Source organism: Amphiprion ocellaris, chromosome 2, assembly GCF_022539595.1.
Source record: "Amphiprion ocellaris isolate individual 3 ecotype Okinawa chromosome 2, ASM2253959v1, whole genome shotgun sequence".
In the NCBI taxonomy this organism is placed as follows: Eukaryota; Metazoa; Chordata; class Actinopteri; family Pomacentridae; genus Amphiprion; species Amphiprion ocellaris.
In genome coordinates, this window is record NC_072767.1 from 8,608,873 (window position 1) to 8,631,044 (window position 22,172).

The window sequence follows — 22,172 nt, forward strand, 5'->3', positions numbered from 1 at the left end:
TGTATTTGTCCCCAAACATCTTAGAAACTCACTTTCAAAGCATATAGTTACTCTGGATGGCATTACATTGGCCTCCAGTACTACTGTGAGGAACCTCGGAGTTGTCTTTGACCAGGACATGTCCTTTAACTCACACATAAAACAAATCTGTAGGACTTCCTTTTTCCACCTGAGAAATATTGTGAAAATCAGGAACATCCTGTCTCAGAGTGATGCAGAAAAACTAGTCCATGCATTTGTTACTTCTAGGCTTGACTGCTGTAATTCCTTATTATCAGGTTGTCCCAATAGCTCTCTGAAACATCTACAGCTGATCCAAAATGCTGCAGCCAGAGTACTGACGGGAGTTAGCAAGAGAGATCATATTTCTTCTATACTGGTTTCTCTTCATTGGCTTCCTGTTAAATCTAGAATAGAATTCAAAATCCTCCTTCTGACATATAAAGCTCTTAACAACCAATCTCCATCATATCTTAAAGACCTGATAGTACCATATTATCCTAGCAGAGATCTTCGCTCTCAGACTGCAGGCTTACTTGTTGTTCCTAGAATCTCTAAAAGTAGAATGGGAGGCAGAGCCTTCAGTTATCAGGCACCTCTCCTGTGGAACCAGCTCCCAGTTTGGGTTCGGGAGGCGGACACCCTCTCTATTTTTAAGACCAGGCTTAAAACCTTCCTTTTTGACAAAGCTTATAGTTAGGGCTGACTGGGGGACCCTGACGGGGTGAGCTGGTGTTTTCATTTGCAAAACTGACTTCCCCTCTTGACGTCCTTTAGTTTGCCCCTAGTTCTGCTGCTATAGGCCTAGGCTGCTGGGGAACCTCTCTTGATGCACTGAGCCCTTTTCTATTTACTTAAAAAAAAAAAAAAAAAAATTAAAAAAAAAAAAAAAAAAAAAAAAAAATATATATATATATATATATATATATATATATATATATATATATATATATATATATATATATATATATATATATATATATATATATATATATATATATATATAGCGATATTGCATTACACTCACTCTGTTTCTCCCTGTGTCCTTTCTCCGAGTGTCCCTGGTCCCAGAGCTGGATGCTTCAGATCTGTGGTGGTTCTCCCACCAACTGGTCTAGTCTCCCTCTGTGGGATGCTGCTGCTGACCTTCCTCCAGCCCACTGCTTCCAGCTGCTCATTTCCACCCATCTACTCTGCATTGCCCTTACTATACTTGATTTGCTCATCTACATATTTTTGAATTTTACCACCAGCTATATATGTAGTATATTTAATGCCAGAGCCGTACACCATAGCAGTAAACTATAATCAGTTTCCATGTCAGTTGTACTTTGCATGTATCATCTGTCTTAACATGCATGTATCAAATTGTGTCTTATGTTTCTTCTCCCCCCCTCCCCACCTCTAACCCTTTACCTCTACCCCTCCATCTCTACCCCTCTATCTGTATCCCTCTATCTCTATCTCTACCCCTCTATCTCTACCTCTCTACCTCTTCTGTCCCTCTCAACCCGTCCAGCCAGCAGACAGATGGGTCCCCCCACATTAGAGCTGGGTTCTGCTCGAGGTTTTTTTCCCTGTTAAAAGGGTGTTTTCCTTGCCACTGTCGCCTTTGGGCTTGCTCTGGGGGTCAGGCATATGGGTTCTGTAAAGCGTCTTGAGACAATTTGACTGTAATTGCTGCTATATAAATAAAATTGAATTGAACAGGTGTAAGTGCAATAAATGCAGCCTGTTTGGATTCATGTGTGGCAGTGATGGACAATGTGTTTTTAAATTATAATATGAATTATTTTAATTTTTGTGTAGGAGATGTTTTAGTGTTAGTCTCATGTGGTTTAATTCTTGATTTTTGCATTGAGTGCAGTCATAATTATAGGGAAAATGAAGCTTTTTTTCATTGTTTTGTCTCTTATTAGTTCAGCTTTGAGGTTAAACCATTGAGTTTGTCTTTTGAGAATGTCTAGTTTGTGCACCTTAACTCATAACCCCTTTTAATTTCTTTTTTATATAATAAAAATTACAAAAGATTCACACGTTTCATTGGATGTAAATGTAAACAGCCTCAAGCTAATGTTAACTCTCTGCTATGCTAATCAGAATGAATTATAAAAATCTAATTATAGAGACAGATGGCAGGCAGATTTGGAGATAAATAATTTCTCTCACACATGTGCACAAACTCACACGTGTTCAACAGTCCGGGTTAATGAATCCGACCTCCTGCTCTGTTCTGCTGCTGATGTCTAATACCAAACCTAATTAACGCATTTAACCTTTAGCTGTCGGTCAGACAACCCACCAAGCACAAATCCCACAGCGACTCCCTCTCAGTGTTTCCATTCTGTCACTTTATGAATTTATGAACTGAGGAATTCACTGGTTTTGCTTAAAGAAGACCTTGAATGTTTGTTTTTAATTAGTAAATATTAAAATAGAAGCATTAAGGATGAATAGTGAAACACTGCTGAGGTTCATGCACCAGCTGTGAATATTTCTTCTGAATCGTGTTTTCTGTTTGCAGATTGTGTTGGATGAAGTTTTTCTGAGCTCTTGTTTTCTGTGAATGACACACAAGAGGAGAAGGTGTTGTGAATCTCTGGCACCCCCTGCTGTTAGAATGCCCAAAATAATTGCTCAGTCATGACTCGACAAACCAGGAAGATTTTTTTTTTTTTTAATCATTGCACATTACATCATGTTCAGGACACAATATTCTGATTACAAAAATAAGCGTGCCTCTTAGGTGTGAGAACCAAAAAAATAAAGAGAAGTTCAGTTGATTTTACCGAAGCTCTTAAGTTTACAATAATATGTTTTACAGCCAAAAAAGTACAAAAAAAAAAATCCAATTCAGACATTTCTGCAGAATTAACTGATGCATGTTTTCATACTTTTATAGAATAACTTTTATTTAAAGCTAAAGCTAAAAGTGCAGTTGTTGTAGCCATCATAGGTGGAGTTGTAGTCACAGTAGTTGTGGCCATAGTTGTAGTCATAGTAGATGGGGTGGTCATATTTATAGTCATAATAGTTGTGGTGGCCATATTTGTAGTCATTGTAATTGTGGTGGTCAAATTTGTAGTCATAGTAGTTATCGTTGCCAAAGTTGTAGTCATAGTAGATGGGGTGATGTTAAATTCCTCATAGAGGCCTAAGCATGACCTCTCTCCTGTAGGCGAACCGGGTCAGTTTGATGCGGTTGTTCCTCGTCTCTCGGCTCTGCAGCAGATGGTAAAGAGACAGGGTGAACTTGGCTAGCACCAACGTGCAGATTATCTCCACCAGCAGCAACGGGACGTAGATCATCAACCGAGATTTGCACTGCAGATATTTGTTTCGATACACGGATGAGGTCGGTGCCGCCTGAGTGGATGGATGGACAGGACATTCGAAGATCGCTGGAGTGGTCAGTGGAGGAAGGGTTGTTGTTTGGGCAGTTGTTGGTTGGGTAGTTCTAAGTGTGGTGGTTGTGGGCACAGTTGTTGTAGTTGTTGTGGTGGGTATAGTGGTTGTAAGTGCAGTTGTTGTAGTCGTTGGTGGAAGTGTTGTCATAGTAGTTGTGGTGGCCATAATTGTAGTTTTAGTGGTTGTAGGCATGGTCATTGTAGGGATGTTGGTCGTTGTGGGTGGAAGTGTTGTCATAGAGGTTGTGGTGGCCACAGCTGTGATCATAGTAGTTGTAGGTGTGGTTGTTGTGGGTAGAAGTGTTGTCATACAGGTTGTGGTTGCAGCTGTTGTTGGGGTTGTCGTGGGTAAAATGGTTGTAAGTGCAGTTGTTGTGGTCGTCATAGGTGGAACTGTCGTCATAGTAGTTGTGGTGGCCATACCTGTAGCCATAGTAGTTGTGGTGGCCACAGTTGTGGGCATAGTGGTTGTAGGTGTGGTTGTTGGTAGGGTTGTGGCTAAAAGTGTTGTGGAGACAGTTGTGGTCGTCGTAGGAGGCAAAGTGGTTGTTGGTGTTGTGGTTGTGATGGTGGTTGGTTCTGTGGTTGGGAGTGTAGTTGTGGTTGGAGCAGTGGTTGTTGGTGTTGTAGTGAGAGGCGTCGTGGTGGTCAGGATGGGGGTGGTTGTTGCTTCTGTTGTTGGGAGCATAGTGGTAGTTACAGGAGTTGTTGTGGTGGCTAAGATGGTGGTTGTAGGAGGAAATGTGGGGCAAATAAGCTGATCTTCAACTAATGAAATAACTTCCATCCCGTTCAGATGTTCTGGATGCTGACAGACCACTTTAATCGTAAGTTTGTCAGCTGTCGCCTTCATCCAGGAGTAAAAGTCTATCAGGTTACAGTCGCAGCTCCAGGGGTTGTTACTCAGGTCCAGTTTTTTGATTTTCGTTAAAGGCTCGAAAACGTCTCCAGGAAGCGTCTGCAGGTTGTTGTGAGCGAGCTTGAGTGTGGTCAGGGACTTCAGCTTTTCAAACACATCTGAATCCAGCGACTTTATCTCGTTGTTCTGGATGTTCAGTTCTGTGAGCTTCTCTGGACCGTCGAAGAACCCAGCGGAGATGGTGGCGAAGTGGTTTTTAGACAGATCCAGTTTCTTGACTTTCTTCAGAGGGCCGAATATTCCTGTAGGAAGAGAGCTGAGATTGTTTTGTTGGAGGCTTAATTCAGTCAGTTTGGGCATTTCTCCAAACAGCACCGGAGGAAGACTCGTCAGCTGGTTCTTACTCAGTGTCAGTTGTTTCAGCTGAGAGAAGCCAACAAAGTATCCTTCAGGGAAACCAGTCAGGAGGTTGTTTTCCAAAAGCAGCTTATTTAGTTTGTCTTTATGTGGGAACAGATTTTGTGGTAGCTCCGTTATTTTGTTTCCGTACAACCCGATCTCCTTCAAGTTTGGTAAATTCCGAAAAAGATCTTCAGGAATGGAGGTGAGCTGGTTCTCGTAAAGTCTTAGTATCTGCAGTTCTTTCATGTGTGAGAACCAGGCAGTGGACACAGCAGAGAGGTTGTTTTTAGCTAAATGGAGCATTAAAAGGTTGTCGAGACCATCAAACGTGTCGTCTTCAATGGTTGCGATCTTGTTCATGTGTAACTGGAGCTCCCTTACTTTCTTCAGGCCTTCAAACAAACCTTTCTCGAGTCTCTGAAGCGCGTTAGACTTTAGTATAATTATCTCCAGGTCGCCGTTGTCTTTGAAGACTCCCACTGGGATTGACGTTAGCGGAGTGCCAGAGATCTCGATGTGCTTGAGGTGAACCAAACCTTCAAAAGCTCCCAGCTCGATGGAGGACGTGCCGGTGTTTATGAACTCCACCTTTTCCAGCTGAGGGTTTTCCACAAAGGCTGCTTTGGGGATTGTTTTGATCTTACTCTCCAGGAAAAACACCTCCGTCACGGCGGGTCGCAGGAGCCGTGGGATTTCTGTTGTTGACGAACCGAAGACTTCCTGGTTCTCTTTGGGGCAGTCAGTTGCTTTCTCACAAGGCTGGACTTGAGTCAGTGTAAAGTCAAACAGTATAGACAGAAAAATAATGACAACTTCTCCTGTGGACATCATTGTTCACTACAAAGAAAAGAAGAAAGAAAAACACATTTTAAGTTGTGTAAAAAGTATATTTTAGCTTTAGTTGAATACAATACTATTTCTAATAAATTGTAATTATCCTTGGTGATGCATGTTTAGTTTTTTCTACCAACTTGGAATTGCATTCTGTCCTTAAAATGTGTCTCTTAATTTTAGTAAAAGTGCAAAAATAAGGTAATAATTTTATGTAAATTCATTTGTCTTGTCATATTGATGATGACAGTGGTTTGGCACTGGTTTTCTAATGTCAGTAAAGTGCAACAATGTGGATTAACTAAAGTACTGTTTTAAAGGAAACTAATTTATCTTTCTGCTTTGATGATGAATGTTTAGTTTTGTGTTTTCTATCAACTTGAAATTAGATTTTGCTTTTAATTTTAGCAAAAGGGCAAAAATGCGGTACTATTTTGACTAAAATTCATTGATCTTTCCATTTTGGTGATGGCAAATTACATTTGTGTTTTCTATCAGCTTCAAATTACATTTTGTCCCTTAAAAATTGGTATTTTAATTCAAGTAGAAATGCAAAAATGAGGTTCAAGTTAAGCACCGTTTAATATAAATTCATTTATCTTTTCATTTTGGTGATGGAGGTTAATTTTTGTGGTTACATTTAGTCATCTTAAACTGGTTTTCTAATTTCAGTAAAAGTGCAAAAAATGTGGATTAACTAAAGTATTGGTGAATAAATCTCATTTATATTTCTGTTTTAGTGATGCATGTTTAGTTTTGTGGTTTCTGTCACCTTTAAATTACATTTTGTTCTTTTAAACTGGTATTCTAATTTTAATGACAGTGCAAAAAATAGGTTTAAGTGAAGCTCTGTTTTGAATAAATGTTATTTCTCTTTCTGTTTTTGGTGATGGTTAGCCTAGTGTTTCCTCACAACTTGAAATTACATTTTGTCTTTTAATTTTAGCAAAATTGCAAAAACGAGGTTTAACAAAAGTACTGTTTTGAATAAATGAATTTATCCTTGTGCTTGGGTAATAGCTGTTAACTTTTGTGGTTTCTTTCAACTTGAAAATCCATTTTGTCCCTTTAAAATTGGTATTTAAATTTTAGTGCTAAAATGAGGTTTAACTAAAGCACTGTTTTGAATAAACCTAATTTATTTTTCCGTTTGGGTAATACCAATTCACTTTTGTGGTTTCTATTAGCTTGAAATTACATTTAGTCCTCCTAAAATGGTTCTCTTATATCACTAAAAGTACAAAAATGTCAATTAACTAAAGCGCTGTTTTAAATAAATCTCATTTTACTTTCTACTTTGATGATACATGTTTAGTTTTATGGTTTCTATTAGCTTGAGTTTACAATTTGGCATGTTTAATATAAATTCTTTTATTTTCTCATTTTGTGGTTAACTTTTGTGATTTCCATCAACTTGAAATTACATATCGTTCTTTTAAACTTGTTTTCTTATTATTTCTTATTTCAGTAAAAGTGTAAAAAAAAAAGGAAAAAAAGAGGTTTAACTGAAGCACTATTTTGAATAACTATCATTTATTTATCCACTTGGGTAATATCAGTTAATTTTTGTGTTTTTTATCAACTTGAAAATCCATTTTTCCCTTAAAATGTGTCTTTTAATTTTAGCAAATGTGCAAAAACGAAGTTTAAGCAAAGTACTGTTTGGAATAAACCTATTTTTCCGCTTGGGTAATAGAAGTTAACTTTGGTGGTTTCTAATAGCTTGAAACTACATTTAGTCCTCCTAAAATGGTTCTCTTACATCACTAAAAGTACAAAAATGAAGATTAACCAAAGCATTGTTTTAAATAAAACTCATTTATCTTTCTGTTTTAGTGATGGCAACTTACTTTTGTGGTTTCTGTCAGCTTGAAATTACATTTTGTCCCTTAAAATTAGTCTTTTTTGCACTTTCAGTGAAAGTGCAAAAAATAAGCTTATGTCTCCTTTAGCATTGTCCTTCTGCAATATGGTGACCATGTTTTGAAATCGTGTTTTTCTTTTTATTTTAGGGTAAAGTAAATACTTAAGCTGGAAAAAATGGAAACTTCTAGTTGACTTTCTTGAAAACTATGTTGCTGAGGAATCAAATGATTCAAGTAAATCTAACTTAGACTTATTTTTCTTAATTTGCAGCATTTCATTTAAGTCTTTTCTTCGGTATATGCTTTAAAAGCTCGATCATGTGGAGTAATCGTTCAATCTCTGTGCTGTGAAATGCAGAAAACAACAAAACAAACATAACATTTTCCTACCTGATCATTTCCTGCAGCCGAGAGGAAACACAAACAAGCAGCGTCTCATTAGTTATCTTCTGTATCAATGTCGGCCAGCAGCCTCCAGTTCGCTTCGTCCAATGTGAGGCGTGGTCAAGAACTTCTGCAGCTACAGATAAGAGCCGCTTTTTCAGTTACTGCAGGTCTGTGCGGCTCCAAGATTACAAAATTAATGCATTTTGCTCTTATTTCTTACCATCACTGGCATTCTCACAAGTGTTTTTTCTGTACTCTGGTTAATAAACTCAGTATAGCAGCATAAAATTTGGTTTTAGGCTTGAATTTTGCTCTATTAAAGGTAAAGTTAGCATTTAGCTTCAGACAGAATGCATTTAGTGGAACTTGAGAAAATTAGATCTAACCGAAAAAGCTCCTGCAAACCTTGTGTAAGAAGTGGAACCAAACAATACAAGGGTTCACAAATAATCTTTTCCATTCATCGTTGTGTTGTTTCATACTCATTTTGTAATCTTGACTTTATATTGCTTTTTAAATTGACTGAATAAATATGACTACTGCCGCACCTACCAGTCAATGTGTTAGACATCTTACGATCTAAAAAAAAAAATCTGTAAAAAACATTTAAATAAAAACAATTAGATATATATGTACTGTAATATTCAAGGACTGAACATTTATGAAATGACTGCACATATCTGTAAAAAATTATATTTTTGCTGATTTAAATACATTTAAATATAGTGTACTGTCAAAAAAGAATCATTATTTGCAAAAACAAAACATTTTGCTGTCGACATGATTTACAGTTTGAATGATTATTTTACCAATACTACTACTACTACTACTACTATGACTACTACTACTACTAATAATAATAATAATAATAATAACCAATTTATTTTATTATAAAATATAGATTTTTCTTTCATGGTTAATATGCAAATTCATGTTTATTTGTCTGTGATTTTACCAGTTGTCTGTAATCTAACAGAAAATCTGTAAAATAACAAAGAGTTTTTTCTTTTATAAATTGCAGTTCTAAAACTGTTAGAAAATTACTATTTTTTAATTACAGTAAAGGTTAAAAAAATCTATTTAGTTTTGCCCTGTTCTTTTAGGGTTTACATGTAAATTAAATTATTTTTCTGTAAATTGAACCAGTTATCTGTAAATTTAAAAAAAAACATGGAAAAAATGGAAAAAAAAACTTTAAATAACAGATAAAGCATTTATTATTTATCATTTTTAATATCTGACATGGTTATTTTTTCTTTCAAGTACCAGCCAATATACCTTGGACAGAATTTAGTGCTGATTTAAATAAGTAGTATAATAGTGTAAATTTATGATCAGACATTGTAAAAGGCCAATTTATATTTATTATTTCTGTGATTTTACGTCATCATTTGTAACATTGTTTTAACTGAACAAGGAAAATCTGTAAAATGAGATTAAAATGTTTTTATTTATATATATATATATATATATATATATATATATATATATATATATATATATATATATATATATGTATATATATATATATATATATATATATATGTATATATATATATATATATATATATATATATATATATATATATATATATATATATATATATATACATATATTCTATTCAAAGTATAGGTTTAAAATAATTTCATTTTGTCCTTTTCTTTAAGGGTTAACATGTAAATTAATGTATTTTTCTGTGATTTTACAAGTTATTATTTGTAATTAAACAAAATAGAGAAAATCTGTAAAACAAGATAAAATTGTTTGAGAAATTGCAGCTAAAAACTGTTTTAACCAAACTGTTTTTTACAGTTTTTACACCTCAGATGTTGATGTAAACACTAAATCTGCTCTTATTCCCACATCAGGAAGCGGAGAAACAAAGAGCAACATTAAAAGTCCGTCAGTCTGATACTTTTCTGTCCATTTTTTTTTTTTTTTTTAAGCTTCCTCACTAGAACATTGTTATTGTGAGGCAGCAATTAGACGAACAGTACAACATCTGTGACTCATTTATTTTTTCCGGTCGCTGTAATCGCATGCAAAGAGTTAGGTGGAGTTTCTGAATTCTGGCCAGAATGTTTTCAGACTTTAATCCGAAGTCTAGTTTAGTTTTAAAGGTCACAAAATGACATAAAACATGTACAAAACACTCAATTTAGCTCGAGTTTACCATTATTTATCCTATTAAGAAGATGAAAACAGACTAAACATGGCTGCTGCCTGCTTTCAGGTCTACACAGACTTGGATTTGTTCTTCTGTTTTGAATCGCTATTTTGAAGGCCCGAAAAATACTTGAAAATGTGTGAAAATTTGCACACATATCAGGATCGGAGAAAAAGTTCATATTCTATGGAACTTGCGTAGTTGTGAGCCAAAGTGACTCAATAGTGTCACCTGGAAAATTTCAAACGGGCTCTACAACCCGGACATGTTACCTACAGCTATGAAATTTGGTACACATATGTAACTCATCAAGACACACAAAGAAGTTATTGACAACCATACTTAAAACATAACAGGAAGTCAGTCATTTTGAATTATGTGTCATATTTTGGATGATTTTAGACCAATTTTTGCACATTTTCAAAAGCTATAAACTCAAACAGGATAACCCAGACAGAGCTCAAATTTGGCCAGGATGTACACCAGGCATGGGGGATCAAAAGATATCAAAATACTCTGCAAAAATCTGAGGGTGTGGAAATAGTGGCCTCTGGAATTTCGACAGTTTGCCATGAAACAGGAAGTGCTGTATAACTGGCCTGTACGTCCTGCCTCAAGTCTGCCTCAAACTTTCCATGTGTGATCAGACTCCAGCCATGACAACATACCTAGACTGATAATTTCTGATTTTTGAGTTACAGTTTATAATATCGCAGCACCACATCGAAGTTCTGATGTTAAGAACAACATGAATAATCATCATCGTGCATGAATCATACACCAATAACAGCCTAGTTTTACACAGTGATGCACAATAAAAGACAAAAAATAGGAATGCATGTTGGCCTGTTCTTTCCATTAGATGGCAGTCTAGTGGTGAAAATAGAATTTAACAAGGAAGACAGAAAATCTAACTAGTTTGGGATATTATCAGTCCTGAATATCCACTAACTGACCATTACTGAGTGTTTTAGAGTTAAATTTTCCTTTTTAATCTTACATTTCTGTCAATAGAAGAGCCTGCTCATTTGAAATCCGCTCATCCTGGACTTTGTTTTGTTCTTGTTTGTCACAAACTGAATTGGCACACATTCAAGAACGTACTGGATGTTTAAAAATTCATGTGCATTCATGTGTGATGGTATGTTTACTCATTTTCCCCCTTTTTATTTAATGTACAATACAGTGTGTCAGCGTAATGCTATTTATGTGCATCTGAGCTCATTTTCTAGAGCTTTTAGAGCTTGAATTATATGTGAAAAATGGATAAATTGTTGTCAGTTTCAAAGAAGTGAAGCTTGCAGGTCTACATTTCTACCATCAGAGGGTAAATTCAGTAAATAATAAACACAGTCATAGATTTCTCTCACTAAAAGTTGTGCATTTATTGAATGGATAGAAGCTGTTGCATCGAACTGCGTCATTTATAGTCACATTACATCTTTGATTTTATAGCCCTTTTGCCAAAAAAAAAGTTAAACTGTTTGCAAAATGTATTCTTGTTAGCACAGAAGTCAAACTGCAATAATTAATGCTGAAAAATGTCATTCCAGAATTGGAGGACATTTTATGTCCCACCCATCAAATTTCAAATAATCCACGTACAAAATACGAAAACATGCAGTTGTTGTAAAAATGTACTTGTCCTGAGACCAAATCTTTAAAAAAAAAAAAAAAAAAACCTAGGAGAAAAGAATGTTTGAAAATATTTTTAAAATACCAAATAAGTCTGAAGTTCCCCCTAAAATGCCATTTTTCTCTTGTCCCACCCCCCTGATGACCAAATTAAATCTCAAATAACACAGTTTAAGTGAAATTTAAATATCCTTTTTGTGGTATTATTTTTTTTATTGTCTCTTGTATTGTGGGAACATTTTTTAAAATCAATATAATATTTTAAATAATAATTATTATGCATGTGTCCCACAACAATCTTGTTAGCATAACCTTCTTAGCAGGTCGAAGAAGAAGAAAACAGTGAATCACATGATACGCTGGAATTAACATCATCAAATAGTTTTCCAAAAGAATGGGTAGAACAAATCTTTGTCCTCTTTTCTATTTTTCATATTTTCATATTTTCCATCAGTCAGTTTGTCCTCTTGGTCAGCAGTAACAGCTAGCTAAATATCTAGCTTCTACTCTTCAGAAAAAGCTAACATTAGCATGGATTAGCAACCGTTACTCTGATTAGAGTAAGATTAGCAAACAAAAAATAAAAAATGGAATAAAAATGCTACCATTGATGAGTAAGCTGAGCCAATCAAGCCTTTGATAGTTTATTACCTATTATTGATGAATACAGAGCAGAAAACTAAAAGAAAAGGTTTGTTTTTCAAAAAATTTGAAGCCCACATGTCCCCCAATTCTGGAATGACCCAAATGCTGGCTTAAATTCACACCATGTCAGTGCATTTCAGTTTACATTCACCAAAAATGTCCAGCTGGGCGATGAGATCGTAAGGTTTGTGTGTTTACAGTTAGCTTGTTGAAGAGGAAAATCAAAACTGAGAGCTAATGAATTCAAAAGCAAATCCGTTTACTTGTTTGTTACTTGGATCCTTGTTGCTCTACGGTTGACTCTAAATCCATATTTTCCGAGGGAACCTCAGTGAGCGCTTCCTCTAGGCTTTTCAAGTCCTGCTGCTGGTTTTGTGGTCTGGACTACAGCACAGAGTTCTTATTTCCGCGACCAATTTCTCCTTTTCCGCTCTTGTTCCTCCTCCAGCAGATGCAGCTGACGATGACGGTGATGATGACGGCAGTGCAAACCACGGCGACGACGATCAGGATGATTGATGTGTCGCCGGAAACCATCGTGTTCTGGTCCTGTCCACTGCTGGTGACCTCCTCCTGCTCTGACGTCGGGGTGGTCTTCATGACGGGTGACTCTGTGGTTCTTTTGGTTGGAGGTGTGTTAGGTTTCCTCCTCTTCTCCGTCGAGGTCACCACCGGTTCCTCGGTGGAGCTGAGAGGAATCAGGATGTCGTCCGTCTGAGCAGTGACCATCTCACCGCTCAGGCTGAGGGGACTCTCACACAGCACCAGGGTTTGGTTGACCTTGGACGGGTGAAGTTTCAGCCAGTCCCTCAAAGGAACGATGTCCTTGTCGCACCTCCAGGGGTTCTGCTGCAGGAGAACCTCCTCCGCTGCACCGAGGGCATCCAGGCTCTCCTTCGGCAGGTTGGGGAAGGAATTATTACTCAAGTCAATCTGTCCCAGGTGGCTCAAACCCTGCAGGAAACCCGAAGGCAGTGAGCTGATGAAGTTGTGCTCCAGGGAGATGTTGACAAGACTGGGCAGTCCTTGGAAGGTCCCGGCCTGCAGGGTGGTGAGCAGGTTGGTGTGCAGCGAAACCTCCCCGAGCTGCTCCAAACCCCTGAATGCACCGCCGGACACGTGGCTGATGTGGTTGCGGCTGAGCACCAGGAGGCGCAGCTGAGTCAGGTTCCTGAAGGTGTCGTCCTCCAGGCGACTCAGCTTGTTGTCGTACAGCCACAGCTCCTGCAGCGCCATGGGTCCGAACAGCCCCGGAACCAGGCTCTCTAGCTGGTTCTCATACAGGGAGATCTGGGACAGGAGGGGCAGGTTCAGGAAGATCCCCTGTGGGAGAGTCGTGAGCCTGTTGTGAGAGAGGAACAGCTTCTGGAGCCTCACAGTTTTGGAGAACAGGTCATGGTGGAGGTGGGTGATCAGATTGTCGTGCAGTGAAAGCTCCTCCAGGTTCACAAGGTCATCGAATACACCGAGAGGAAGCTCCTGGAGCATGTTTTTGTTCAGACGTAAGATTCTCATCTCAGAAAGACCCTTGAACGTCTCCACAGATAGATGACTGATGTTGTTTGCAGAGAGTGAAATGTACTGCACTTGAGTCAGAGGGTGAAAAGTTTCCACAGGTACAGAAGTGAAGAGGTTCCTACTGAGGTCAAGTTGACTGAGATTCGTCAATGGTGAGAACCACTGAGGGCGAAGCACTGAGAGCTTACTGCTCTTTAGAGACAAGGAGTTCAGTTTCTGAAGGTTCTGGAACAAGGCCTCTGGGAGATCTTGGATTTCGGTGCCAGTAAACGCCAAGGCGGCTACGTTTGGAGTGGAATCGAACGTGTCGGGACGCACCTCCCTCACACCGGAGTCTTTAATTACAAAGATGTTGAGGGCGTCAGAGAAACCGGCCAGGTCCTCCGGTTTCAGGGAGTCGAAGCTGCACTGGGACAAGTAGAGGGTGGAGGTGGACGACGGAACAGCTGAGGGAAAGTCTGGGAGGCCGCTGCAGTGGACTCTGGGTTCTGAGCACTGACATCCATCCGGACACGACAGGACACCAGAGTGGAGGGAACAGAGGAGTAGGAGGGTCAGCAGCAGCTCCATGGTGGTCCTGGAGCAGAAGAACCAGAAACGTTGCAGCAACGGTTAGTTGTCAGACAATTAAATACTTTTAAATTACCACAAAGAAAGGCAAAATTATCACGAAAAAGGCAAAAACATTCCGATAAGGGCTGAAATTGACACAAAAAGGGGTAATTTTACATCTGCTCCAGGTGTCACAATCTAAAGACTAAATCGGTCTTCAGAAATGTTGAGTAATTTTAACCATCTCAAAATTTCCAGAAGAAACATGTAAAATCATCACAATAATGCACAAAATGTCAACAAAAATGTGACCACAAAAAGATGCAAAATTATCCTTAAAAGGCACAAAATCAACATAAAAATAGACTAAATTACACCAGAGGCTAAAAATAGCTGCAAAAAATGCAAAATCACCACAAAATGGCCAAAATTACCACAAAGAAACACAAAATCGCCATGCAAAAGGCAAAAACATCACCATAAGGGCTGAAATTGACACAAGAAGAGTTCATTTTACATCCACTCCAGGTGTCACAATCTAAAGACTAAACTGGTCTTCAGAAATGTTGAGTAATTCTAACCACAAACACACAAAATAACCACAAAAATAGGCAAAATTAGTCTAAAAGGGCACAAAATCAACACCAAAATAGGCAAAATTACCCCTACAGTCTCAAAATTCCCACAAGAAACATGCAAAATCACCACAAAAAGGCATGAAACTTCCACAACAATGCAAAAATAACCACAAACAGCTGCAAAATTACCCTTAAAAGACACAAAAGAGGCAAAAACACCCAAAAGGTTAAAAATTGTTGCAAAAAAAAAGGTGCAAAATCACCACAAAATGGCCAAAATTATAGCAAAGAAATGCAAAATCACCACAAATCTGTTTTTTTTTCTTTTTAATTACAGGAGAGAATGTGGATAATGAGCTGTCAGTACTACTTCTATTATTTTACAGATTTATTTCCACTCTTGAGGAAAATGAAAAGCATATTTGAATCGGTTGCGTTTTTACTCCGCATGCTTGTGCAACAGGGTTGATTCTTCAGGATGGTGAAGGAAAAGACCTGGTGTTTTTCTCTCCTCCTGCACTTTAAATCACCACAATAATGAGGCAGCCCCACTGAAGGCAGCTCTAATTAGTAACAGCGTCGACATGTTGCAGCCTCAGCGTTCCTGTTTTACCCAACAAGGAGACATTTACATAAAGCCACCCAACGCTGCAGGCGGAAATCCCAATGCTGAGCAGGTCTTAGAAGCATTTAACAGAGATTTGTGCTGGTTTGGAGCTGATTCCAGCTTTAAAAAGTCTCTTATGAGCGAATATGTTTGGATTTCTGTGTTTTCTCTGCACATGTTTGAGGAAAAAAGAAGCGCCGAGGAGGAAAGCGGTGCCAACGTCATGATCTGCTTCTCCACACAAATCCATTTAAAGCTGTGCTCCGTGAGGCTGGCAGGCCGAGGCGTATTAGGTTGCAGAAGGAGTCTTTCTGAGGAAGTAGTTTTTCTAAAGACCCTCCAATGAGCTCAGTTGCACAGAGACCATCTTTTTCTTTGTGTTTTGTTTTCACATCAAAGACACCAAAGTCATAAAACACATCCCAGCGCTCTGCAGCTGCTCGTATTTTTTATGTGTGCTCATGTCTGCTTCCACTCTCAGGGTCGGACTCAGTTCCTGGGAAATTCATGTTTTTATTGTTTTAAGGGTCGTTCCAGAACCGGAGGACATTTTACATTCCACCCATCAAATTTCAAATAATCCAAAAATAATCTCCTTTATTTGGTGTAATTTTTTTCATTGATGTTGCTTGTAATTATAGGAATTTTTTTTAGTCAACATAATATTTTAAATAATACTTATCATATATGGAACGTGTGTCACACAACAACTCTGTTGATGTTGTTGTCTTTTGTATCTTGTTTTTGTCATTTTTTGTGTTGTTTCTGTCATTTTGTGTCCTGGTTTTGTCATTTTCTGTCTTGCTTTTGTTGTTTTGTGTCTTGTTTTTGTCTTTTATGTCTTGTTTTTGTCATTTTCTCTCTCGTTTTTGTCGTTTTGTATCTCATTTCTGTTGGTTTGTGTCTTGATTTTGTCATTTTGTGTCTTGTCAATTTCTGTCTTGTTTCTGCCATTTTGTGTCTTGCTTTTGTCATTTTGTGTCTCGTTTCAGTCTTTTTGTGTATTGTTTTTGTCATTTTCTGTCTTGCTTTTGTTGTTTTGTGTCTTGTTTTTGTCTTTTATGTCTTGTTTTTGTCATTTTCTCTCTCGTTTTTGTCGTTTTGTATCTTGTTTTTCTCATTTTCTGCATTGTTTTTGTGTTTTATGTCTTGTTTTTTTAATTTTATGTCTTTTTTGTCGTTCTGTATCTCATTTCTGTTGGTTTGTGTCTTGATTTTGTCATTTTGTGTCTTGTCAATTTCTGTCTTGTTTCTGCCATTTCGTGTCTTACTTTTGTCATGTTGTGTCTCGTTTCAGTCTTTTTGTGTCTTGTTTTTGTCTTTTGTCTTGTATTTTTCCATTAAAATGTCACAACTCTCATGTTTTCAGGTGTTATGCTCTTTTTCTTACTTCCTCTACTTTGGTTTTAACGTTCTTTAATTGAGATTTTTGTGGTTTGACGCAGTTTCACCCTCAGTTCCCTTTTGTGCTCTGCTGTGGATGTTCAGGTCAGAGTTTAAACTGAAGGGCGGGTTTCTAATTACCCAACTACCCCAAAAACTAAAGGTCAGATATTTATTGAGTAATGTGCAGTCGGACCACACTTCCCTGTTTGCATGTGGAAAATATTAACACATTGAAAAGCACAAGAACATCAGATTTAAGCAACTTTAGTGCCTCTCAGAACTGATCAGTGAAAGGAAAATGTTTAAAAAGGAACATTTTCGTAGCGTTGTCTGTGTTTCTGTGCAGCTAATTATTACTCTATTAGCTGTTTTTCTGTTTTGCAGTCTGACAGATGTTTATATTTATGAATTTGGCAGAAAAGACTACAATTTTTCTCAGATTTTACAGTTTTTAACCATATTTTGCAAAAACAGAACCCTACCATTAGAATTTTGCTGTAATTTACAGTAATTTATTACAATTTGGTTCTTCAAAGAGCCATTGCCAGTTAAAGAACCTCTTTGTTTAGTGGAGGTTCTTTAAAATATTAATGGTTCTTCATTTTTGTTGGAGTTATTTGGTTTGTGACAGCTAACAGCATTAAATTAGAGCTGCCACTAGTGATTATTTTCGTTTTTAGGCATCATTTGGTTGATAAAACCCCAGGAAGCAGTTAGAAATGTTGTTCTGTCTGACCAAGAACCCAAAATATTAAATGAGTTCTAATGGAAGGAACCCAGAAATGCTGCAAATTCTGACTTTGTCACTTAAAAATACATGAAATGGTTATCAAGGCCTGTTACAGACCTATCAAAGACAAAGAAAAATGTCAGATTTTACAGTTTTGAACCTTATTTTGTAAAAACAGAACCCTACTATTAGAATTTTGCTGTATTTTTACAGTAATTTATTACAATTTGGTTCATCAAAGTGCCATCAGCCCTTTAAAAAACTTAATTTAATGGAGTTTCTATAAAAATATTAAAGATTCTTCATTTTGACTGGAGTTATTTGGTTTCATGGCAGATAATTGCATAAAATTAGAGCTAAAACCTGTGAATATTTTCATTTTTTAGACATCATTTGGTCGATAAAACACCAGAAAAGTTGAGAAATGTTGACATCTTGAAACACATTGTTCTGTCTGACCAAGAACCCAGAATATTAAATGTATTCTAATGGAAGGAACCCAGAAATGCTGCAAATTCAGACTTTTTGGCCCAAAAATACCCTAAACAATTATTAATTCTTGTTGTAGAACTATGAAAGACAAAGGAAAATCTCAGATTTTACAGTTTTTAGCCATATTTTGTAAAAAAACAGAACCCTACTATTAGAATTTTGCTGTATTTTTACAGTTATTTATTCCAGTTTGGTTCATCAATGTGCCATCACCCTTAAAAAAAATCTTTGTTTAACGGAGTTTCTATAAAAATATTAAAGGTTCTTCATTTTTATTGGAGTTATTTGGCAGATAATGGCATTAAATTAGAGCTCTAACCAGGGAATATTTTCATTTTTAAGGCATCATTTGGTCAATAAGACACCAGAGAACAGTGAGAAATGTTGTTCTGTCTGACCAAGAACCCAAAATATTAAATGTGTTCTAATGGAAGGAACCCAGAAATTATGCAAATTCTGACCTTTTTGCTTAAAAATACCTAAAACGATTATTAATTGTTGGTGTAAAACTAGCAAAGAGAAAGAAGAATCTTAATAAATGTTCCTTAAAGACCTTTTTTTGTGCTAAAGTTGCCATTGAACCATGTGTTGGTGGTTCTTTGTGTTTTTCTCATTTTCTGCATTGTTTTTGTGTTTTATGTCTTGTTTTTTTAATTTTATGTCTTTTTTGTCGTTTTGTATCTCGTTTCCATTGGTTTGTGTCTTGATTTTGTCATTTTGTGTCTTGTCAATTTCTGTCTTGTTTCTGCCATTTCGTGTCTTACTTTTGTCATGTTGTGTCTCGTTTCAGTCTTTTTGTGTCTTGTTTTTGTCTTTTGTCTTGTATTTTTCCATTAAAATGTCACAACTCTCATGTTTTCAGGTGTTATGCTCTTTTTCTTACTTCCTCTACTTTGGTTTTAACGTTCTTTAATTGAGATTTTTGTGGTTTGACGCAGTTTCACCCTCAGTTCCCTTTTGTGCTCTGCTGTGGATGTTCAGGTCAGAGTTTAAACTGAAGGGCGGGTTTCTAATTACCCAACTACCCCAAAAACTAAAGGTCAGATATTTATTGAGTAATGTGCAGTCGGACCACACTTCCCTGTTTGCATGTGGAAAATATTAACACATTGAAAAGCACAAGAACATCAGATTTAAGCAACTTTAGTGCCTCTCAGAACTGATCAGTGAAAGGAAAATGTTTAAAAAGGAACATTTTCGTAGCGTTGTCTATGTTTCTGTGCAGCTAATTATTACTCTATTAGCTGTTTTTCTGTTTTGCAGTCTGACAGATGTTTATATTTATGAATTTGGCAGAAAAGACTACAATTTTTCTCAGATTTTACAGTTTTTAACCATATTTTGCAAAAACAGAACCCTACCATTAGAATTTTGCTGTAATTTACAGTAATTTATTACAATTTGGTTCTTCAAAGAGCCATTGCCAGTTAAAGAACCTCTTTGTTTAGTGGAGGTTCTTTAAAATATTAATGGTTCTTCATTTTTGTTGGAGTTATTTGGTTTAGTGACAGCTAACAGCATTAAATTAGAGCTGCCACTAGTGATTATTTTCGTTTTTAGGCATCATTTGGTTGATAAAACACCAGGAAGCAGTTAGAAATGTTGTTCTGTCTGACCAAGAACCCAAAATATTAAATCTGTTCTAATGGAAGGAACCCAGAAATTATGCAAATTCTGACTGTTTTGCTTAAAAATACCTAAAACGATTATTAATTGTTGGTGTAAAACTAGCAAAGAGAAAGAAGAATCTTAATAAATGTTCCTTATAGACCTTTTTTTTGTGCTAAAGTTGCCATTGAACCATGTGTTGATGGTTCTTTGAGGCATCTTTGTGGTTCTTTAAAGAAACTCTTGCTAATATGGAGCTAAAAATGGCTCCTTTAACCATTTTCAGTTCCAGTTTGCAGCTTAATTTTCCTGCCTCACATTAGAAACTTCCTCCTGCACACAGATCCAGTGAAAACGCCGCTCATGCAACTGAATAAAATAATAACAGTGTTCCTGTTTGAGTGAGAACCGACAGTAGAACCATGTGTTCTTTCTGCTGCACATTATCATTCCAGTCCAACCCAAACCACCGACTGGGACGAGCTGGAAAGATCTGCAGCTAAAAGCGTTTCCACTTAACTGCTCAGAGTTTTTCCTTTACATTTGGAGAATCAGCAGATTTACTGTCAGAAACTGTTGCTGCCTGTAGTCGAGGTAATTCATGTTTTATATTAAAGGCTTTTGTTGAATGCTGTTCATGCTCAAAGAAAACAAACAGAACAGAAATGGACTGAACAGAAAGTCCATTAAGTTCAATAAAAAGACAAGAGTTCATTAAAGACAGTAGGACACTAAATCATTTCTCTTACAGCATCCTAACTGACTTATTTTCTTTTGTAATTTTGTTTCTGAATAAATAATTCAAACATGTCATTTTGCAGAACTCAGATTTTGCCATTTTTAACCATATTTTGTAAAAACTGTAAAAACCTACTATTAGAATTTTGATTTCGCCAGTTAAAGAATCTCTTTATTTAGTGGAGGGTTCAGAAAGTTCATTAAATTCAATTAAGAGGCAAATTCAGTTCATTATGCACTAAATAATGTACTTAACGACATTGCTACTGACTTAGTTTCCGTTCTGGTTTTGTTTATGATTAATTTAATTACACAATTCTTTAAAAAAAATAAGCAGTATGACATTTTGCAGAACTCAGATTTTACCATTTTTAACCCTATTTTCATAAAACAAAACATGCTTTATCTATATTTTGTAGAAACAAATCCCTACTTTTAGAATTTTGCTATATTTTTACAGTAATTAATTACAGAATATCATCAGTTATAGAAGCTATTTATTTAGTTGAGGGTTCAAAAAGTCCATTCAGTTCAATTAATAGACAAATTAAGAGTTCATTATGCACTAAATAATTCCTCTTACAGCATTGCCATGGACTTAGTTTCCTTTCTAATTTTGTGTCTGCTTGATTTCATCACATAATTCTTCAAAAATAAGCAGCATGCCATTTTGAAGAACTCAGATTTTACAGTTTTAACCATATTGTGGAAAAACAGAACACTACTATTAGAATTTTGCTGTATTTTTCCATAATTTACTGAAGTATATCGCCACTTAAAGAACCTTATTATTTAGTGTAGGCATCAGAAACTCGATTAAATTCAGTTAACAGGCAAATGAAGAGTTCAGCAAAGATAGCAGGACACTAACTAATTTCTCAAGTGGCTTATTTTTCCTTTCTAATATTGTTTTTGATTAATTTTATTAAAATTATGCTTCAAAAATAAGCAGCATGGCATTTTGCAGAACTCAGACTGAACCATGTTAACCATATTTTGTAAAAACAAAATCCTACTATTAGAATTTTGCTGTATTTTTAAAGTAATTTATTACAGTTTGGTCTTTAGAAGAGTCATGAAAAACCTCTTTCTTTAGTGGAGGGTTCAGAAAGTCCATTAAATTCAATTAATAGACAAATTAAGAGTTAATTATGCACTAAATGGTGTATTGTACAGCATTGTCACTGACTGATTTTCCTTTCTATTTTTGTTTCTGGTTAATTTAATCACATAATTCCTCAAAAACGAGCAGCATGCCATTTTCTAGAACTCACCTCCTGTAGTTTCTGTCGCTCAGTGAACTCAGACGGTCAGCCGGTGTCTCTTTATATCCTCTTCCTCCTCAGCTTCACTGATTCTAGAAAGGTTTCCAGCTCTACCTCACACTATCACATTTTCCTGCCTCTTAGTCATTCTCTCGCTGCTTTTCTTTGCTCAGCTCTTTGGGCTCTGAGCTCATGAAGTTTGCAGGTTTCCTCTCGGTGGAGCTCCGGCCCCCTGGCCCCTCTTTCACATGTTTTCAGCTAAATGTGGTGGAGGGGGATCAGGGAGAAGCCCCACCCTCCGGCCTGCTCCGGGTCTGAACTGATTTAGTGTTTCTGTGGGGTTTTAAAAAGGCTTGTGAGATGTTGTGGTTAGGGTGAGAAGTCTGGTTTGGTGGAAAACAAAGGAGATGATTGGGTTCGTCATGCTTGTTTTCTGTTTAAGCTGCACATATCTTTGGTGTGGAAGCTGTAAATCAAACACAAATCCACGTTTAGGGAT

General features: G+C 36.7%; 2 protein-coding genes across 2 annotated transcripts; both read right to left on the bottom strand.

Annotated features, from left to right (window-relative positions):
- Positions 1-2,660: 2,660 nt before the first annotated feature.
- Positions 2,661-7,903, bottom strand: LOC129349716 (carboxypeptidase N subunit 2). The gene is made up of 2 exons (XM_055013906.1): positions 7,755-7,903; positions 2,661-5,505 (listed from the first exon to the last, which is right to left on the bottom strand). Exon 2 carries the CDS (start codon positions 5,497-5,499, stop codon positions 3,145-3,147), a length of 2,355 nt encoding a protein of 784 aa, XP_054869881.1. The 5' UTR covers positions 5,500-5,505; positions 7,755-7,903; the 3' UTR covers positions 2,661-3,144.
- Positions 7,904-11,275: 3,372 nt separating this feature from the next.
- lrrc15 (leucine rich repeat containing 15) lies at positions 11,276-21,916 on the bottom strand. Its single transcript, XM_023268201.3, has 2 exons — positions 21,683-21,916; positions 11,276-14,294 (listed from the first exon to the last, which is right to left on the bottom strand). Exon 2 carries the CDS (start codon positions 14,285-14,287, stop codon positions 12,584-12,586), a length of 1,704 nt encoding a protein of 567 aa, XP_023123969.2. The 5' UTR covers positions 14,288-14,294; positions 21,683-21,916; the 3' UTR covers positions 11,276-12,583.
- Between the last annotated feature and the right edge of the window lie 256 nt (positions 21,917-22,172).